The sequence below is a fragment of the Notothenia rossii genome (genome assembly GCF_949606895.1).
Source record: "Notothenia rossii genome assembly, chromosome: 4".
In the NCBI taxonomy this organism is placed as follows: domain Eukaryota; kingdom Metazoa; phylum Chordata; class Actinopteri; order Perciformes; family Nototheniidae; genus Notothenia; species Notothenia rossii.
In genome coordinates, this window is record NC_136902.1 from 31429198 (window position 1) to 31451735 (window position 22538).

Genomic DNA, 22538 nt, shown 5'->3' on the forward strand with positions numbered 1-22538 from the left:
AACAATATTTGCACCGGGGCCAATCACAACCTTGTTACGCCACTGCAGCTTAATGTTACATAATTACATGCATTGAAAAGGGTAACACTTTACAATAAGGTACACAAAATGTGCTTAGTTACTGAGTAGTGAAGGTATGACTAGATAGTTAATGAGTAGTTCCTGAGTGACTGTGATTGATGAACTGATGGTTAGTTACTGGTCAACAGACTGTGGGGTACTGTATTAATGAATCATTCGCTAATGGTTAGTTAACCAGCCCCAAGGGGCTCCGGAGGCCGGGGGGCTAGGCCCCGAAGTCTCGGGGTCGGTCGTCGGCTGCTTTTCCCAGCAGCAGCTCAGTTACTGGGCTGCCTGTACTTCCAACCCTTGGGTGGTACCACCTTAACCCAGGGGTACGAACTGCAGTTCCGGCCCCTAGCCTTCGGCCGGGTCAAAATTGCAGTTGTCAGCAATCCGGCAAAGGCCTTAGCTCTGGCCCAAGAGTTGTCTGTCCTCTTGGCCAAGGACGCAATCGAGCCAGTAGACCCTCTGCTCAGCCTGGGGGGTTCTACTCGGCGTACTTTCTCGTGAGCAAGAACATTGAAATTTCGTCTGGGAGTGGTTCGCAACCGTGGACTTGAGGGATGCCTACTTCCACGTGCCGGTTGCATCTCACCACCGGAAGTTCTTGATGTTTGCCTTTCAGGGACGACACTATCAGTTCCGGGTGCTTCCCTTTGGTCTCTCCCTCTCTCCAAGGGTGTTCACCAGGGTCGTGGCGGCAGCTCTCGCACCCCTGCAGGCGCAAGGTGTGAAGGTCCTGCCGTATTTAAACGATTGGCTGGTTTCACCTTTTATCTCACGTAGCCCGGTTGTGTCTAACAGTAACACCGGGAAGAGTTGCCTGGACCCTTCCCAACAGGTCACTTACCTGGGGATGGTCCTAGATTCGGCCGCCATGAGGGCCTACCTGTCACCTCGTCGTGTGGACGACATTTTCCACCTTCTTCCCATCTTCAGGCTGGGCAAGATGGTGCCTTACATTCAGTTCCTCCGGCTCTTGGGCGGACTGACGGCTGCCTCATCCGTTGTGCCCTTAGGCCTGCTGTCGCTGCGCCCCATGCAAATGTGGCTCAACAGCCTTCACTTGGACACCAAGCGGCACAGGCACAGTAGAGTCAGGGTGTCTCAGCGGTGCTTCCACTCTCTGTCCCGCTGGAGGGACAGGGCCTATCTTTTGATGGGCGTGCCCAGGGGCGCCATCCCATCCCAGGGTGGGGTGCAGTGTGGCAGGGCAGGACTGTTCAGGGTCAGTGGTCTGCCCAGGAGGGTGCACGCCATGTCAACGTGCTAGAGCTTCGGGCTGTGCAGCTTGCACTCACGCACTTTTTACCCCAACTGGTGCATTGTGGCACATTCTCCAGGTTTCGGGTTAATGTCGCCACTCCCCATCCTTTGGGCGTGGTCCTTTTGCCGAGCTACGCTGCTTCCAATAGTGAGCAAGGGCTTGGATTCTTGATGACATGGTTGGTATAAGTTATCCAGTGCTAAAGCACCGCCTCTGGTGGTCAGTAGGGACGAAATAGAACGATAGTTACGTCTGTAACTACGGTTCTATGAGTTCCGGATGACCGCCAGTGTATCCTGTCTATCAGAATTATTGTGTGCTCGCGAGAAAATTCTGGGAACAGATCCTCTGACGACACCGGCAGATATAGCCGGTGTCACGTGGGTCACAGGTGACTTTGTTGTTATTGGTACTCGAGCTGCGCATGCGCACGATGGACATATCCAGTGCTAAAGCACCGCCTCTGGCGGTCATCCGGGACTCATAGAACCGTAGTTACAGACGTAACTATCGTTACACATTATTTTACAATAATCGCTTCCTTTCTCAAAAAATAAGAGAAAAACAATTAAATAAAAACTCAGTAAAACAAATTAAAAAGTAGGACAACAATTATTACTAATTTCATTGAAATAAAGTTCAAGTGGAATGTTTCTCAAGCACAAATAACAATGCACAACTAAAAAGAAAGTTTGGGAGGTGGGACAGGAGTTCTTCAATTAAAGGAACTCCTCATTAACTAACCATTAACTAATGATTCATTTATACAGTACCCCCCAGTCTGTTAACCAGTAGGTAGGTACGTTTATTTAAATAAAATAGTACATAATCTGGTTTATGTCAATAATTAGATATATTATATATATAAATGTTATTTTCCACTTTCACTAAGTTAAAGGATTAACCAACTTAAGCTTTGTTCATATACATATTTATATATATTTTTTAAATGTAACCTTTTAAATTCCAGTTTATTCCTATGGTTGAATCACATAACGATACATGCACCTCCCAAAGAGAGCAGCAGAGCAGTGACTCAGCTATTATGGAGGAACAAGACCCTTCTGCCGGGGGTCCTGCCAACCCTGTGTCCTGTACCGTTGGAGGCCCCGCCGACTACTCTTCTGCCCGGGGGTCCTGCCAACTCCATGTCCTGTCCCGTTGGGGGTCCCGCCGACGACTCTTCTGCCGGGGGTCCTGCTAACCCTATGTCCTGTGCCGTTGGAGGTCCCGCAGACTACTCTCCTGCCGGGGGTCCTGCCAACCATATGTCCTGTGCCGTTGGGGGTGCCGCCGACTACTCTTCTGCTCGGGGGTCCTGCCAACTCCATGTCCTGTCCCGTTGGGGGTCCCGCCGACGACTCTTCTGCCGGGGGTCCTGCTAACCCTATGTCCTGTGCCGTTAGAGGTCCCGCAGACTACTCCCCTGCCGGGGGTCCTGCCAACCATATGTCCTGTGCCGTTGGGGGTGCCGCCGACTACTCTTCTGCCAGGGGTCCTGCTGACTCCATGTCCTGTCCTGTTTCGGGTCCCATCAACACCAGCCCTTGCTCCGTCTTGGGTCCCACTGACACCAGCCCAGGTTCCGTCCAGGGTCTCGTCTACGTCTGACCCGCCAGGGGTTCCACCAGCTCCTGCCCGTCCTTGTGCCCGGCCCCCTGAGTTCCCCAGCCGCGGTTTTCGCCCTCGAGTCCGGCCCCCTGAGTGCCGCGGTCTTCACCCTCGAGCCTGGCCCCCTGAATTTCCCGGCCGCTGTCTTCGCCCTCGAGCCCGGCCCCCTGAGTGCCGCGATCTTCGCCCACGAGCCCGGCCCCCTGACTTTCCCGGCCGCGGTCTTCGCCCTCGGGCCCGGCCCCTTGACCCTTCCAGCCGCTGCCTTCGCCCTCATGCCCGGGCGAGTTCGACCGCTGTGGCCTTGGCCCCTTTGTGAACTCTGCCTTGCCCCCTGGTCGTCCTCCTGAGACCCCCACCGCAAACTCTGCCTTGCCCCCGGGCCGTCCGCCCGAGATCCCTCCCGGGTCCTCCGTTGTGCTCCTGGGCTGTAAGTCCAAACCCGTCCTCCAGACCCCCTCCACCCACCCTGGTGGCCTAGTTTTGTGTCCCTCCTCCGGTCCCCCTCCACCCTCCCTGCTAGACGTTGTTTTTGGACTTTTTTGTGTTTTGGGACGTCTGGGATCCGTCCCTTGAGGGGGGGTAATGTCACGATCTGTCTGTGTTGTGTTTTGTCTTGTCTTTTTCTGTCTTTGGTTCAATGTTTTATTTTGAAAAGTGTTCACCCCCTGTCTTGCCTGTTGCTTTCTGTCCGTTTTCCCTCCTACCTAATTACCCGACTGTGTTCATCTGGAGCCAATGTGTTTTCTCCTCCCTCCTCATCTGTGTCTTGTTTGTGTGATTAGTCTTGGGTGTATTTAAGTTCTGGTTTTTCTGTCTGTCATTGTTGGTTCATTGTTTGTCGTTGACTATGTTAACGAGGTAGTGTTCTGTCTGTTCCTTAAACCTTGAAATAAAGGTATTTTTTCTGTTTATTCTGCATTTGGGTCCTGCCTGCTTCACTCACCCTAACAGTAACATTCTTTCAAGACCAGAGTACACTCAATGTGCCAGCCAGCTTTCACAGATCTTCACCACCATTTTCAATCTTTCCCTAAAACACTGTTATCCCAGCATGCCTGAAATCAGCCACTATTGTTCCTGTTCCCAAAAAAACAACCACAGAAATCCTTAATGATTACCACCCTGTAGCACTCACACCTGTTATTAAATGAAGTGCTTTGAGAGGCTGGTGCTACATCACATTAAGACCTGCCTCCCTCCCACCCTTGACCCACACCAGGTGCCTAGAGAGCCAACAGATCCACGAGGACGCCATAGCCATAGCTCTCCACTCTGCACTGAGCCATCTAGAACATCGTGGGAGCTATGTCAGGATACTCTTCATTGACTACAGATCAGCATTCAATACGATCATCCCAGACACCTTAGTTGGAAAACTGTTAAACCTAGGCCTCCCAACACCCACCTGCTCCTGGATCAAAGACTTCTTAACCAACCGGCCTGAGTCTGTGAGACTTCGCTCCATCCCTCCTCCACCCGCACACTCAGCACGGGCTCTCCTCAGGGCTGTGTGCTGAGTCCACTCCTCTACTCGCTCTACACCCACGACTGCAGTCCAGACCACCCAGGTCACATCTCTGTCAAATTCGCTGACGACACCACTTTGGAGGGGCTTATCTCAGGAGGAGACGAGACGGCCTAGGAGTGAGGTCCTGGGACTCTCAGCGTGGTGTCCAGTGAACAACCTGGCACTGAACACCACAAAAACAAAGACAATCATTGTGGACTTCAGGAGGAACAGCAGCGATCCAGCCCCCCTCTACATTAACGGCGAGTGTGTGGAGAGGGTCCACAGCTTCAAGTTTCTTGGTGTCCTCATCTCCAACAACCTCTCATGGATAGACAACACCAAAGCAGTCATCAAGAAGGCCCAGCAGCGTCTACACTTCCTGAGGTTGCTGAGGAAGAACCACCTGGACCCCAAGCTGCTGGAGACCTTCTACCGTTCAGCCATCGAGAGCCTGATGACATACTGCATCACCGTATGTTACTCCAGCTGCACTGCGGGCAGACAGGAAAAGGCTCAACACAGCGCAGAAAATCATCGGCTGCCCTTTCCCCTCCCTGATGGACATCTTCAATTCTCGCTGCCTCAGTAGAGCAAAGAACATTGTGAAGGACAGTACAAAAACTGTTGCTTTGGTAAAAAAATAAAATAATGTGTCAACAGATTCGCAATTTTAAGAGTTTAGTCTCATTTTTTGAGTTGGTGAAATATACTTTTTTTTGTTTTCCTCCACTCAAGAACGTGTTACTTTGCTAAAACCTTTGAAAAATTGTGTGAACAGTTTCCAAGCAATTTTAGGAGTTGGGTAAACTCACCCAAGAGCCTACAATTAAAAGCCAAGACATTAAGTGTAACCAATGCAAATAACAATCTGCTAAGAACCACATAAGACAAGAGTAAATAAGGGGATATATCCCAGCGGAAAACTCTGTGGAAGAGCCGGGACGCCAATACGGAAGTGGCACACACTGCAGTTCATATATTGGACGATAGGGACTGACTGCAGAAAGGAGCAATTTCCCTAGACCCCCATGTTAAAATGCCCAACTTTACAGCAGAAAAAAAGCATGTTTCTACCCATGGATGCAATAAATATTATTATGAATATATTTAGATTCCACCTTCATGATTATGGATCTGTGAGTGAATTGTTTTCTAACACGACCCTTTTATTTATATTAGGTCTTAAAGTTTTTGCATAAAATAGGGCGTGGTCACATTGAGTGACGGCTCTGTGATGTGACTGCTGCTGTTAGCTTCTTGTCTCTCTGCTAGCTGCTCCGTGAAGCTACAGGCACTCTGCCTGTAGAGATGGCAAATCCGGATCCTTTTATGGACTTGGAGTCTTATGAGTCAGTCATTGAAGAGATCCGGATCATACGAGTCATTTGAGTCATATGAGTCAGCATCACCAAGACAGTTGAAATCCTACCGGTGAAACCAAAAAGTTGTTGCATTTCACGAGCATATTAAACTGACGTTATATTAACCTCCGCTACACAGTGCCTTTTGCTTTAATAAAAAATGTTGATTACCAAAAAAAGGGTTATTTTGTGATTTGGCTAATCTGAGTCTGCTGTTGACTCGTGCATGACGACGAGTCTGCTGGATCTCTGGATCTGCTGTTATAAGGTTACGGCTCTGAGTCCGCACGAGTCTGCTATGTTTTGAACAGTGAGTCAGGATTTGCGAATCTCTGACGGCCCGTCCACAAACAGGCATGAAAAAAATCTTGAAAAATCTTGATGCTGGGCGTGTCTGAAGCTTGGCGATTTTTTGCGAGCAACGCGACCAGCCACCAATCACATGAATCTCCCGCCCCCGACATACAAAGCAATAGCAATGTTAAAACGAAGTAAACTGGATATAAACTCCCCATACAGGCGAAAACCTACCAGTTTCACCCACTGTCTCTGCCACCTCCCTCCATGCCTGGTTCCTCCGGTTTGTATCCCAGTAAATAGTCTGGTCGTAAAGGCTGATGCCAGCTTCGAAAGCATTGGGAGCATCAAAAGTTGAACATTATTCAACTTTTGATGCTCACGATTCTTGCAAAGCCATGCTCCGCTCCCCCGCTCCCCACAATGCAGTTCGGCGAAGATTAAAAATCTTCTACATCACCCCATTCAAGTGAATGGGCGAAGCTTTGAAAGATTTGTGTCATGTCTGTGTGTGGACGGGCCGCGAGTCGGTGTGGCATACAGAAACATCATTGGGTTGATATACCTACAGTATTAGTAATTACAAGGTTAACATGATTTGCATTTAGTACAGCTCATGTTCAGAGTGTGGTGAGAATTGTCTGTGTCGGTCCGGTTGTCCGCTTGGATTTTATGTAATAGTGTTTATGAACGTTACTTGTTCAGCAAACGCAACGTACTGAAAATGGTTAGGAAGTAGTAAGCACTGGTGGCACTAGTTAGCTTGAGCGAGCGTGAGGCGGGAGAGTAGAACAATGAGCCGGTCTAAAGAGCCCGGACTGCTCGTGTGTAGTTAATAAATAAATAAGTTAAAAGAGATACATAATTGATATTGAATGTACAAGATGAAACTGGTTTGGAATAGCAATGCAATAAACATGATTATTGTTTGGATGTTGATGCAAATGTTCGTTATGTTTCTGGTTTAGTATAGTGAATACATTCAGAGAACGTAAACACACACTTGAGTGAAGTCACGGTGTGTGTGTGTGTGTGTGTGTGTGTGTGTGTGTGTGTGTGTGTGTGTGTGTGTGTGTGTGTGTGGCGAACTGTGATAATAAGACCTATTTTTGCTCTTTGCAGAACAAAATAAAAGACTTTCAAATTAAATGTGTAGTGGAGGGCTACTTCACTCTGTACCACTCTACATCTGCTGTTGTCTCGTGCATGACGACGAGTCTGCTGGATCTCTGCATCTGCTGCTATACGGTTACGGCTCTGAGTCCGCACGAGTCTGCTATGTTTTGCACAGTGAGTCAGGATTTGAGAGTCTCTGAGGAGCCGGCTCCCGCGGCTCTGAGTCCCGAGTCCTGAGTTGTAATGTTATTTTACATGTTATAAAGAGAGTAGCGAGTGACGCAATTGATAGTTTTAATTTTTAAGTCATACCAGGTGTAGCACTCAAAGGACTCGGGTTAATAGAGAGGGGAGACTGGTCACGACCAGCTCATTTCTAGGATCCGGGTTAATGATCCGGATGAATCAGGACTCGCCCATCTCTATCTGCCTGTTCAGCTCATCCAGGGAACACAACTTGCCCCCGGCCGTGTTTGTTTGTTCTTCATGCTTATATATCGGACTATTGTGACTCGCTCTGCGGTTGGAACAGACGGTGCATGAATGCGGTTTTGCTGTAAGTGAAATTCGAGTACTTATTTATGTGTTAATGATTTTAATTAGCTACGTAATTAATGTTAAAGCTTGGGTTAGCGTGTAAGCGAGTGGTAGCTACATCGGTGCTAATGACGCTAATAGTAGCCTCCAAGTTAAAATCATAGACTATATTTATAAAGGTTAAAACGAAATAGACAAGTGTTAAGCGGGATAATACTGTACAACAAACGGCTTCTGTTTGAGGTTGATAAAATAAGGTCATCCTTGTAACTTAGAGAGATGATTATAATGTAGGTAGGAACTGTATGCATCGCTAAGGTTAATTTAAATTGGCTATGCTCAAGTATTTAGACAAGCTAATGTCGAAGTAGTGTATGTGAAATCAACCTCACAATAAGATGTGTGTATATTACAATTATTAATGTCATATTTCAAGATGATTACTTAGATATTACAATATGGTTGGTTGAGCTGGAGTTAATTATTGAGCTTACACGTTAACATCACAGTCATCTGAAGAACAAACCCAAACCTTGTTGTTTTTATGAATTGCATTACCAAATTGGTATCAAATAAACAGTAAGCATTGGTAACAAAACTCCCAGTTACAGTAGAATAAAAAGGACCCTGACTCGGACAATACACAATCCAACATGTTCAACAGAAGAGAATAAGTTATATTGTTTGTACACATGGTGCTTCACTGTAAAACTTAATAAGTTGTGGTAACTTAGAAAAAGTATGCAAACTCGTTGCCTCACAATAAGTAAGTTAAGTTAACTTACTTATTGCCAGTACGAACAACTTGTGTATTCTAGGTGTGCTTCAATTGATTTTGAGAAGTAAAGTTGACAAAAACCTTTTAAGTTATGTAAACTTATGTAAACTAAGTTGTGTAAACTTATGTAAACTAAATTGTGTAAACTTATGTAAACTAAGTTATGTAAACTTATATAAACTAAGTTGTGTACACTTATGTGAATACAATTGTGTAAACTTATGTAAACTAAGTTATGTAAACTTATGTACACTAAGTTATGTAAACTTATGTAAACTAAGTTATGTAAACTTAAAAGGCATGCTTTGTATTAACCTATTTTTTTGTATTTGTGTGAACTCAATGAACAAATTAAACTTAAATATACAAACCACCAGAACTTAACCCTTTTAAATTTGACTAACTCATAATTTCTAAGGTTTACTATTAAATTAAACAAACTAATTCCTGCTAACTAAGATAATTGTACTACAACAAATCTCTAAACACGTTTTGTAAACTCCCAACAATCTCCAAAAAGAATGCATTAAAAACACAAATTGATTCAGTTGCAATATAACATTTATTTTCAAGTGCCAACAAACAGTGCTTTTTAAGTACTAAAAACCCTTATCTTAATAAAAAACAGCAGTGCACAACACACCAATTGTAAACATTTAAAATCTATAATGACCACTATGAAGAAGAGTACTTTAAAAAAAACAAAAAAACATTGTACTTTGCTCTCAACAATTAACAGAGTTATAACAGTGTCCCCCATAGTGACAAACTTTTGTCATAATATTTAACAGTGCAACTTTTTTAAGTGCCAAGTTCTATCTGATAGCTGATGACTATCTTCATTAAGGTCTAATCCAATAGAGCGTTTCGTAGCGTTAATATCTTAGGTGAGAATGTTTTGGTTCCCAGTCCAAGCATCACTCTTTGAAGGAACATCAGAGTATTTGCCATGCATTTTGGGTAGTCTAAATGCAAAGCATATATCAGGCCAAATAACAGGTAAACAGCCTGTGGAAAGTTTTTGATATTTTCCATCACAATACCTCCCTCAAGCACAATGTCAGTGGAGATGGGCTCGAGTTGCATTCAGCTTGGACCCTCCTGAGGACTGTCTTCGCTGAGAACAGTCAGCACACCAACGGTGACGGATTATAGGGCCTCATTTCTCGTTGTATCCTGCAAAGAAAAACACGTTATTTAGAATATCATCGCTACCTATTAGAGTAGGTCTTCCTATGAAAACATTCATGTTGCATTTGCTTTGAAGTATTTGCTAAAAATGTAGCTCAAGTACACACTCAAACGGCGTTGTAACATTATATCCAAGAAGGTTCTCTAAATGTGGTATGAGGAAACTAATGCTATGGATGCATATACAGCTAGGAACGTACATTTATTTTACACCTCATTTCTAATCTAGACTCCTGGTCATGGAATTTAGTGTACAGTATTTTGAACACACCAAATTCAATATTTTGGTTGCAAGTTTGTGTAAATAGGGGATATAACTTTTCAATAAATGCAAACCAAACCGTTTTTTGTTTTCAAGTACTTACAAAGCATGTCTTGAAAAAATCCCTGGAGTCGTTGCCAAGAACAATTGGAATGCCTTTGAGGACAACAGTGCGCTGTTCAGTCACGTCCGGTGTCTAATGATAGAGATAAAGAAGATACAGATGAGATTAAATGACAAACTCACAAGATGAAACATTTTGGCCTTTTCCATGTTTTTGAGGGGTTGTTTTAATTATTTTAGAAGGCTTTTTAAGTAGTACCATATCGTCATCAATGTATGTGACAAAAAGTTGCTAAGTTATATTACTTACCGGCCAGTTGCATCAACTCTTGTCAGTTTCTGTCCAACCGATCCTTTTCTTGACTTGAACAGTTGGATGAAACCTGGGGTGTGCTGGTCCAGAGCCTCAAAGAAGTCTGCTTCGAAGTTCCGACTGGTAATCCGATTAAATTCGGCAAATACCTGAAAAAGTAGAGAAGGGGGTGGGGTAGGAGATGGAAAACCAGCACATTAGGAAGACATCAGTTTAAATCATAACAATTGTTCAAGCAGGCAATCACTATGGCTTAGATAGAAAGGCAGGGTACACTTATAGCCCACAACAATATAATATTAACATTAACATATATAACAATAATATTTGCCAAATGTTATGATAATGAATGTGGTAAGTAATTTTTCATGAAAAGATTTTGGTAAAATTCTTCCTATCAATCAAAAATAAATTTGACATCATATTAAAGTCAATATCTTTAGATGTTGAACTTACACAACAAAACATTTAAAAACATCACCTTTTATAGACCATATCTTTAATCAATCACAGAATAATTGGATGATTAATCGATAATGAAAATAATTATTAGTTGCAGCCTTATTTTGATTGGCATTATATTAGTGGTTGGGAAGTTGGTAAAGTGAAATGCTGACATGGAGGAAAGTCAACCTTAAAGGCATTATTCAGTACAAACTAAAAGTAGCCTACCTGTCTCTCTGTGAAAAGGGCCGGCCATCGTTCAACCATGTTCTGTACAGCAGGCTCCTTTTTCACAATCTCTCGTCTGCGCAGTGGGAATGTTTGGTCCATCATTTGTGAGATGAGAGTGCCATTAGGTGTTTTTTTCTTCATTTCCTCCGTGAGAATCTTTCTGGCATTTTCGAGGCTTGTTTCATCCTGTCCTTCAGGTAAATTAGGCAGATCATTTGCTTCACCTCTTTTTGGTCGTTTTATATTCTTGCTTGACGATTTACCATTTTAAATTTCAGGCTATTCTTCCAGCCATACCATCCAGGCTGAGAACCAGGCTCCGTAAGGCAGGGATGTTTGCTAATAAGGGATTTTGCAACACTGCTGAAGTCATCATCATCAGGATAAGCCTTGAAACTGTACACTGTTTCAGCAAGCTTTTGTAATATGTCATGCTTCATATCTCTTGATGGAGTCAGTCGTGTTCCATCTTTCATATAGGCAAGATCTCCCTGTCTAAGTCGTTAGTTCACATCAACTGAGAAATTTGGTGTGTTAAAGAACTCTGGCCATTGTTGATGTCTTAGCAATGGTGAGGTTCCTGCAGTCGACAGGATCTCAGTGTCTGCTGTGCTGCACTCACTCGTTTCTGATCTTGTTGAGGGTGATGAAATGGTAGTTAAATGGAGAGTCACGATAGGGATGATTTTCCGTGTAGCTCTTTCAGGCAAATCTGATATTTCCGTCAAATTGCAGAGTGCGTTATTGAAGTCTTGGTCTTCATACTGAAGTTTAAATTCATACTGCAGAGATAATTTATCCCTGAGTTGAGCAATCAATTCTTCGACGGAATCCGGTCTCTTATTTAAAGTTAACTTCATAATAGAATCTTCGGTGATGACAACTCTCAGCAATAACCGTTGGTCCATGTTGAGGTCTTATCCTGGGGAAAAGGAAGACATTTGTGAGATTGCCACAATGCTGAATTCACATCGCTCAGCATAATAGGTACCGTTTAAGGGTAACAAGCTGTTTGCCTCCAACTCTGTAGAGTGACAGGGGGAAAACATCGTTCAGTTCACACAACTGTGTGACTGAAAAGGTAGACAAATGGCTTATAGACAGCTCATATGCTCGCAGATGCTCATCATACCAGGAAGTCATAAGTCTGCAGACAAAAAATATGTCGGTATTGATAACCACAATTTTAGTTATTTGTCTGAAATCCGGGAGCCCTGAGCAACATCCAACTGAAATGACCATATCAGCACTGTACTTAATGCCATCTATGCAGACAGATGATGCAACAAGGACTGTGTTCTGCTGGGCATTCCTGTGATGAAGAAAGTTCTGCACATTTTCAGGAAATGAAGCCACCATGGCGAACTTTACTTTATTGATTTCAACAGATGGCTTGAAAAAGGAGGTGGAAGCTAAATGAAATGCTATCATTTTTTGGTGTCTGAGAGCTAAAGTGAGGGCTACATTCTTGAAATTGTGAGAATGCCTCACAACTTTTTTGAAAAACTTGTGTTTTCCTTCAAAACGCATTGTCCACACGTCACATAATGGACCAAACTTTTGAATCGATTGAGGGTAGTGCTCAATGTAGTGTTGCTTTGGGCGAATTCTTTGATTTGGGAAAACTTTCTGAAACAAATCTCGATGTTCTGAGATCTTGCATTGAAGAAAGTGCAACGACTCCTCTGTGAAGCTTGAGGACACTGACAATTCCAGTACATCTTTTAGGTTCATTAAAACCTCCCATTTTTCATCCTCCTCAGGAATGTGATGACCAACCAGTAGTGGCAGAAGTCGGAGTAGTGTCCAATTTTCATGACCATTTCCTTCAATTGTTCCCTTTGAGGAAAAGGTCTTCGTGATGAGCTGGGGTTGATTTGTTCTGTCTGAAAATGTATACGGAAACTTCTTAATGGCCCCATTCAGGAATTCAAGGGAGAAGTATTTCTTTGATATCAGTGCCTTCAAACACAAGGCCAATTCAGTTGGAACGATACCCTCCAGAAGATCATGCAAAAGGTCTGGTGGGAAACCATCGACAACATGAAAATGTTCCAAGCTTTCACTAAGTGGACAGCTTCTTTTGACACCATATTGTTGAGCCATTGTAGAATCATGCAACACATCTTGCACCTGTCTGTCATGATTTTCTTTTGTTCTTAGTTGGAATGAGCCTGTCCGAACTTCCTTGTGTTTTATTTCCTCCCGCGTTGCCATACAGAATCGACACATCTGGCTAACTCTGAAGCTCTCAAAGAATCCTCCTAAAGAATGGGCAGCTAAATTGTCAGCAGCCACAAATAATACAGTGCCTTTTATGCTGGCTCTTAGCTGCTCGACATATACACCATGTTGCTCAAGAGACAAAAGGTCTTGGATGAGAGGGTGGAGAATTTCAGCATAGCCATGGCCTTTGATGTTGTCAACCTTGCAAAGAATAGCAAGCTGAATGGAATGAAGAGAAGAGCGATATTTAGGGTGCAGATTGCCAAGTACCTAGTAGATAGCACATAGCTTGTTTCTTTCTCGAGGTTCCCAAGGGGTTAGCTACCTCAAAATCATCTATGTACAAAAACAGAGCAATCCTGAACTCTTCATCTGTCAAGAAAGAATTGCCTTTAAAGTGGGAACCATCCCTGTGCGATTTGTATCCCTGTGAAAAATTGTTTTCAAGTGACATGGCCTTGTCCAAAATGTCTCCATTGCTTAGCAAAGTCTGCAGCATTTCCAGTATGGGGACATACACCACTGACTGCTTGTCGTTTTTTAGGAGAAATTCAACAGGCTTTACCAGAGAATTCTCTTGTAATGTATGATGTTCGTCTTTTAGCAGTTGACAATGATCCCCCAGCAGAATTGAATTTCAGGAAAACATTATTCTCAGTGACTACTCTGGCTATCTCGCTCACTAAAGAGTTATCAGCTTCTTCACAATGTTGATTTAGTATTTTTCGAATTGAGGAATGTAACAAGGGCTTCGACAGCAAATAAATGTGGTTGACCTGCTCTATAACCAGGGGTGCACATAACTGGTACGCAGGTACGCATGCGCGGCAAAAATCTGAATTGCGTAACGTCACTTGTGTCACTACGCGCCTTTGCGTACCTCAAAACATCTAAACAAAACACATATTTCGTCTACACGAGTTTCTTGTCAACAGTCAATGGAGTAAACTACGAGACATGTTAAAAAAAAACAAAGACATTAAGCAGCTACGTTGCCGTTTCGCTCCCTGCAAAAAATCTTCGGACTTTCTGTGGCTGACTGAACTGGGTGCTGGCCGAGCCGCGCAGGACATAACCGACGGACCTGTGAAGCTTACAGGAGGCAGAGGCTTAGATCACCGGACTACAGAGTTGGTCGCCGTGTGACAGAAAGGGTTAACGTCGGTATGAACAACAGAATTGTGCCAAAACTCCGCCACCTGGCTGCAGTGGGAGACTCCTCTGTGCACATTCTGTGCCCCGCGCACACACTGGAGAACTGCGCAAAATCAGCTGATCACAACGTTCACGCTCTGTGGTCAAGATGCTGCAATTTTATTTCCAACAAAGTGGAGTAAAACACACAGTTGCAAACTTACTCAGGGTGTTATGGAAGAGTTTTAAATCAGACAGAGGTGTAAGAATTACTCAGATATTGTACTTGAGTAAAAGTAGAGTGTTACTCTGTTACAATAGAAGTCCTGCATTCAAAATGTTACTCAAGTAAAATTAGAAAAGTATTATCATCAAAATATAGTTCCCAAAGTACCAAAAGTAAAAGTAGTCAATGTGCAGATTGGTCGATTTCAGAATAATATATATGATATGTGTTGTAATGATTGATCATTAAAGTGTTCTCAAAGCTGGTTAAATTAGATCAAAGTCAAGTAAAGTACAAATATCTCAAAATTGTACTTAAGTAGAGTACTTGAAGAAGTGTACTTAGTAACTTCCCACATCTGAAATCAGATATAACTTCAAGTCATGTGATCATTTCTTAGTATTTGATCCTTCCACTTGGCCTCAGGAAATGCTAGGACTTCACAGTTTTGGCAAGAAGTTTTGGAGAAAGCAAATCGGAGGCTTAAAAAGAGACAGGGAGGTGCATCTTCATCATCTAGCATGCAATAAGTGTAAATAGAGGACAGTGAAGGAGACACTGAGGAGGACCATGCTTCGTATGGGGTGAGTACCAAACGCTGTCTCCTGGTACTCATCTGAGTAACTCACAAAAAAAGTTATGTGCACCCCTGTCTATAACCTCTTGCATTGCACTTTCAGAGATGTGAAGAATTGATGACATCTTCAGAAAAAGAGCAGCAACATTATGTTCCAACTAGGGGTGTCACGGTTACCGGTGTAGACGGTAACCGCGCTAAAATATTTTGACGGTGAGATAACCTTCTGAATTTCAAAACACGGTGTTATGTCGGTGGGTTAAATTACCGCACACCGTTACACCGGGAGAGCTTTCATTTCCCTAATACTCCCACGGTTACACTGTATTACACTGTTACCGCGCTAAATACTTTGCATTTCAAAACATAATGTTATCTATGTGCGTTACTAGAGCTCTACACCACACACGTGACACTTTCGAACGTTCGCAGGCGCCACTAGTCCTAGGTTCTTTTATCACACTCTCTCACTTTAAGCATGGCAGCAGAAGAAGGAAGCCGCGATGGTACCATTTTTCCACCTTCTAAGCGCAGAAGATCAGAAGTGTGGTCCTACTTTGGATATTTAAAAAACTCCGAGGGGCAACTGGTGGAGGACGGTGCCCCCGTGTGCAGGACATGCCGGCGGAAGGTATCCGCGAAAGGGAGCAACACATCGAATTTGCTCACTCATCTACGAGACCATCACCCGCAGCTGCACAGCCAGTGCAAGGTATATTTGTTAATATTAACACATAGTTTTAGCTGAAATGCTCGAAATAACTTTTGCCTTCGGGTAAAGGGGAAATGTAACAATTATATCCGACTGTCAATAATGTTAAATCTTGATAATAATCATTTACATTACATTAGCAAATGCACCTGCTCTCGTGTGTTCACCATTCTTAGATCGGCGCTAAACGCCATTCTAAGCTAAGTTGAATAGCTAAACTTTGATATGCCATGAGACAGTGAAAATAGTGCAGTGAAACACATTAATGATTAAGTTACTTCTGACTTTGGGTCAAGGGATAATGCAACGATATACCCGATTGTCTAAAATGTTAAACCTTGATATTAAATGTCAGTGTAAGCACGCCCACTGCTAGCATTTTAAAATACATCCTACTGCGGTGCCATGCTCTATTCGTTGGTAGCTAGTGCACTACTAAACGCCATTGTAAGGCGCTAAACAGCTTAGTTCTCATACAGTACTGGCTTCTTGCCTAATAACCTAAACTTACCATTTCGAGCATCAACATTACACTTTTAAGGTAATAAATTAATGTAGGTATTTGACTTCATACGCAAACTTGATGATTGTTGAATAGTAACTTAATGGCTGTTTTTCTCTCTCTCTCTCTCTCTGTATATATATATACATATATATATATATACATATATAAAAAAAAAAATTACCGAGATAATATCGTAAACCGTGGTAATTTTGGTCACAATAACCGTGAGCCGAAAATTTCACACCGTGACACCCCTAGTTCCAACTGACTCTCCAAATCTTCCACATCTTCACCGAACTCAACATCATCAGCTTCAGTGACACTATCCTCAGCTTCAGGGACACTATCCTCAGGTGGATCATTCAGATTAGGGGGAAGATCTTCATGTATATTCTCTGAAAAAATGTCAGGTTTGAATGCTGACCTATCCTGCATCTGATGTTCTTTGCTTTTGTGTGAATTAAAGGTGGAATAAACATTGCTCTGAAAGTTACAGCCTTGATATGGACAAGTCATCTCTTGCTTCAACTTCAAATGTCTTCGCAAATGTGTGAAAAAATCTGCTTGACTGCAAGGCTCTATAAAGTCGCATAGCTGACAATGGAACGCTGTTTCACTCCCTTTCTCGATATCCTTACGAGTGTGCCATGTTGATAAGTGAACCTTGAGTGCATTAAAAGATTTAAATGTGCAAAGGCATTCCTTATGGAGGCATGGGAGTGGTGATGTCCTAGTATGGCAGCCATGTTTGAGGCGGTAATGCTTAAGTAAAAAGCCTCTTTTTACAGAGCAAAATGAGCAGAACTTACAGGTCCACTGCATCGGAGGTTTTCGATCTGCTTGGGAGATCTGAAAATCAAGAACGACAAACCAACAAAAATAATCAAACATCACCTATACAACCATTTAGAAACTACAGTGTTGTATTTACCTGATTTAGAATGCAAAACGTGTATTATGAAATATGTGAAAGGGAGAAGAGGACTAAATTGCATCCATGCTATTGTTGTGATCAAATTCTAGTGATGTTAAAGGTCCCATGTCATAATTCCATTGTTGAGGTATACTAAAATAGATTTATATTGTGCTATTTTCCCAAATCACATTGGTTTCTCATACAGCATCTCTGTATAGTATGTGTATTCACTGAATTTCACTCTGTCGTAAACGCCTTGTTGGAGCTCCCCCCCCCTCCCTGTGAGCCCAGTGTGCTCTGATTGGTCGGGACGTTGAGAAGCTCCCAGCTGCAGTTTGAGCTGCAGTGTGTGCTCCATGGCGGTGTGGTTTCCTGATTGGCGATACACACCTAAACACACCTAAACACAGCCAAACTCATCCTGAGCACACACAAACACTCACAGCCGAAGTAAAAACAATAAGTGTGGCTTAATATTGAGTAAGAAAAAGGTTTATAAACGCTGTGAGATCCCAACTCGTCTGTCAGCGCTCACAGAGCTCTATGCACGTCAAGGCTCTGGGTGGGGCTCTGGGTGTTCACACATCATAACGGCCAGGAAGAAAAAATTGGAAAATGAGAAATCTCCAACGAGGCGTTTTGGGGAGGTATTTTCTGTGTTAGAGTTTTACTCGCTACAGGGTGTACTTTGAGGGTTTGTGACTCTGCAGACCATTTACATGCAGAAAAACCTTCATAATACACAAGGGGACGGGTAATAACCGGAAAAGCATGACATTGGCCCTTTAACATAAAGCTCTTACGCCGCTGCTCATAGAAAAAATACAAACGATCAGAGAGGAATTGTGTAGTGTGTAAAAATACCTTTTACTGCTGGGATCATGGAATGTGTGGAGTTGCCACTATCTGTTAAATCCTGAATGGGGAAAAAAAAAACATTGAAAGCAGATATTTCTAACAAAAACATAGACATTTAATCGATTATAGCAAAGATTGCAAACATGACAAATCCTCACCACATTTTTTAAAATATGGCATAGCCTTTAAATCACAAAGACCTGGATATTATAACCATCAAATACATATTATTCAACTGAGTATGCCAGCCAACATCTTCACTATTATAACAGATTATGGTTGCATTGAATGTAAACACTATACTCTTTTTAAATGTAGAGTAATATCAGTTAGCTTTTATGCTATGCTAATTTAAATCAAGTTTCACCAAATGCACTTTAAACATATGCAGGAGTGAAACAACCATTTCAGTTGGTACCTCCATATGATTATTGTAAAATAAATTATTAAAAAGGTAATAGCCTACTATTACTGTGTAATACATGATTCAACTGTCACACATTGTTTGGGATTTTTTGTTTTTGTTGAACATTTCAGGAGATATATTTTATATTTGAAAATGGAAATCCATTAATCCGATGCACTTTGTTAATTAAACAATTAAAATAGAAAGAAACTGATTGTATAATTATCAACAGTGACTTCAGACGGCAAGAACGTTACATCTACATCTCACGTGGGAACCTGACGACCCCCGCCGACTCCCCGTTGTGGCGAATTGTAATGCCCACAGACACAGCCGCCACACATTTAAAAAAGAGCGAGTCGCGGTGAAGTAATGCCCGCTACATGGCCAAGCCAGCCCCGCGGAGCTTGCACCCGCAATCTCCACCCAGGCATGGCCTCCCATAGCGGGAGGGTCTCTCCGCAGTGACGGCTTGCAGCACCGCGGAGCTGGCGGAGGGACCCGCAGTCTGCACCCATGAACGGCCGCCCGAAGCGGGAGAGTCCCTCCTCAAGCTCCCGGTCCCGCACCGCAACCCGCTTGGAGTATATACTGCTGGCGCTCACACGTTGTGAAGTGTAACTTTATACTTTGTTGTATAGGCTAATATATAAAACTGAAAACAGCCACAAGTCACGGCATTAGGCTAACACACTGACATTAATAATGAAGTTACTCACGTGCTAGTCTTTGTTCAATGCCTTCTAAACAGAACCTCAAATCATACAAAAAGTACTTAAAAACGTTTATGCAGATAAATCAAGTCAGCCCTCGTCTATCTCCATATATTAAATGTTTTAAGACTATCTCCTGGGCCAAGCTGCAACACGATTTTGCCACATTATGTCTGCAATAGTTAGCATTAGCTAACATTAGCTAACGTTAGCTAATGTTATCTTAACTAGCAAGTAGGGATGTTAACGGTTAATCGACTATCGATTAATTGTCGAAAAGAATTTACTCGATTAAATTAAATTAATTGTGACTAATTGAACATTGTAATCTAAGACCGTTTCCCACAGGACGTACTTGAACGTGACCCGAGATTCTCGCGAGACCTGTCACAAACTTGAGGCGGCAAAAAAACTAAAACAAACAATGATGAGGCGGTCAAAACGGAGTGGAGTGTGGGAGCATTTTAGATTAATTAACGATGAAAAAGACGCACAATGCAAACTTTGCGGTGCTACATTTAAATACAACAGCTCTACAAGTTCGTTAAGATACCACCTGAACAACTTGCATGTAACGTTAGCCATTCCGTCGCCTTCACAACCTACAATTGCTGCTGTGCTGGGAAGGCGAGTATGCGACCAAAGAAAAGCAGACGGCATTACTCAGAGAATTTGCGGGATGATTGAAAGAGATATAATGCCAATTAGCACCACCGAGGCCGAGGGATTTCGGGAGCTGATACAATTCATGGAGCCAGGATATAACATCCCTTCGCGAGCGACCGTGACTTCCAACTTGGAAGCACGCTACGAAATTAAGAAGGCTAAGCTAAAAACATGTTTGTCCGCGGCTAATGTGGCTCTGACGACGGATTGTTGGACAGCACTGACTACAGAAAGCTACATCACGATTACTTGCCACTATATTGAAAACGACTGGCAGGTAAAGTCGGCAGTCCTTCTTACGGAGAGCTTATCCGAGAGACATACAGCTGATAATTTAGCTGCCAAACTGAACCAGGCTGTGGAGTCATGGGGACTCACCGGCCGTGTAGTAGCCTGTGTGCACGACAACGCTCGGAACATTGTTTCAGCAAACAACCCCGCACGAGTCAGTTGGAAATCAGTGTGTTGCTTTGCTCATACTTTAAATCTGGCCGTCAATGACGGATTCGCTGCTGCTGGTGTCAACCGAGTAATTGGAGCTGCTGGCAGGCTGGTCAAGCACTTCAATCACAGCACACCAGCAACGAAAGCGCTAGAAGCAAAACAAAGACAAATGCAGCTACCAGCTCATCGGCTCATTCAGTCCTGTAAGACCAGGTGGAACTCTGTACATGCGATGTTTGGCAGACTCGTAGAACAGCGATGGGCCGTGTGTGCTGTGCTAACAGACCGCTCAGAGACCAAGCTTTCAGATGCGAGGACGCTGGAATTGAGAGACGACTTCTGGCAGCTTATGGAGGACATAGCGCCAGCACTAGAGGCTCTCCAATGTGCAACTACTGTAATGTCAGCAGAGACGGAGGTATCCATATCCAACACGTACCCCATCACATTTAGTCTGATTAACACGCATCTGAAGATGGCAAATGGAGACAGCAACAGAGTGGCGGAATTCAAATCTAAAGTGCGCACTTCGTTGGGGGAACGGATGAAGGTAAGCTATGGCCATTAATTAATTAAACTCTTCGATCACATTTGAGCTATATAACAGATTATGGGGTGAATCACTTATCACCAACACATTGTCACAGTGTAAACTGCGTTTTTATGCAGTTGTACCCTTGTCATGTCAAACCTTATTAAATAAAACTCTAATGCTAGCTTTCTCCTTTATTTAATTTTAACAGGTTGAGTCTGAAGACCTCACATCAACAACACCAATGATAGCAACGATGCTGGACCCACGGCATAAGCACCTGGGATTTCTAAGCCCAGCAAGCAGGATCTCAGCTAATACCAAACTGCTTGAACTGGCTATGGAACATGTGGACTCCACATCAACAAATGAAGCCACCACTGGAGATGATGTGCCAGTCCAGGGAGCTACACTTCAGAGACACACTTCTGCTATGACTCTTCTACTGGGTGAAAACTATACCACCAGCAGCAACGATGACATTAAAGAGGAAGTGGACATGTTTCTGAAGGATGCCTCACCACTCCTTGATTCCAGTCCCACAGAATGGTGGAAAGTCAATGAAGGAAGATTTCCGAGGCTGGCAAATGTGGCACGACGATATCTGTGCATACCGGGCACGTCTGTCCCATCAGAACGTGTATTCTCAGCAGCTGGCCTGACTGTAAACAGGCTGCGCACACGACTTACTCCTGACCACGTTAATATGCTTATTTTCTTGAACAAAAATAGAGGGGTCTAGGTCAGGAGCCTATTCAAAACACATTGAGACAGGAATGTTTTTGTTTCAGGAGAGGTAGCCTATATCTTCATTTGAGTGTTCTAAGGGTCGCCCTCTAATGTTACTGTCACCTTCCTCAGGGATGATTTAAGTTGTGTTCAGAATATATTTGAAGTTTCCAGGGCTAGTTATCTTACTGTTACCTTTCTCAGACCAAAGGGGATTATAAATGCTGCTGCTAATGTTTCAAGTTTTACATATGTAGTTAACCAGATTATAATTTGTAGGCTTAATATTGTGTAGGCTAGGCCTACCCATATTGTTTAGATTTCTATTTAAAATTAATTTTATTTTGCTTAATGTTTCACATGCGACAGGTGAGCCAGTGCACAATTATTTTTTTATGTATTTGAATTTTCTGTGCTTAATTTATTTTGTTAAACTACATAAATGCCATTATCTGCACATTATCCTAACTGGTACAATAAAACATCAATTGTGCAATATAGCATGCATTTTTATTCAGTAAATAAGCAATATTTACATTACATTACATTACATTACATTGCATTTAGCTGACGCTTTTATCCAAAGCGACTTACAATAAGTGCATTCGACCAGGAAGATACAACCTTTAAGAAAACAGAATCATATAAGTCCATCAGGTTTCATAGAGCCAAACATTTCAAGTGCTACTCAACTGGCATTTAGAAAGCCAGCCCTTTATTAGTATATAAGTGCTTTGTTAGTAATTCTATCGCTATTTAGCTTTTTATGTTAAAGACACTATCGATACAGTGAGAAATTTACATTCTCAGGAAAAAAGCCGTTTATATCAGTTAATCGTTAATCGAT

General features: G+C 42.9%; 2 protein-coding genes across 4 annotated transcripts in view; one reads left to right on the plus strand and one right to left on the minus strand.

The window, feature by feature from the left end:
* Positions 1–9086: 9086 nt before the first annotated feature.
* The window catches only part of LOC307036576 (uncharacterized protein), a 33725-nt gene continuing 20273 nt past the window's right edge, over positions 9087–22538 (minus strand). For all 3 annotated transcript variants that reach the window (XR_013807388.1, XR_013807389.1, XM_079677019.1), the window contains 6 exons: positions 18208–18259; positions 17237–17276; positions 11045–11969; positions 10370–10521; positions 10100–10192; positions 9087–9719 (listed from right to left, as the gene is read on the minus strand). Coding sequence is in view for 1 of the 3 variants with exons in the window: in XM_079677019.1 (XP_079533145.1) it covers positions 10180–10192; positions 10370–10521; positions 11045–11188 (309 nt within the window). In the remaining 2 variants the exon portion in view is untranslated. The remainder of the gene's footprint in view (positions 9720–10099; positions 10193–10369; positions 10522–11044; positions 11970–17236; positions 17277–18207; positions 18260–22538) is intronic.
* On the plus strand, positions 18685–22189 carry LOC307036574 (E3 SUMO-protein ligase ZBED1-like). Its single transcript, XM_079677017.1, has 2 exons — positions 18685–20980; positions 21174–22189. Exons 1-2 carry the CDS (start codon positions 19745–19747, stop codon positions 21702–21704), a joined length of 1767 nt encoding a protein of 588 aa, XP_079533143.1. The 5' UTR covers positions 18685–19744; the 3' UTR covers positions 21705–22189.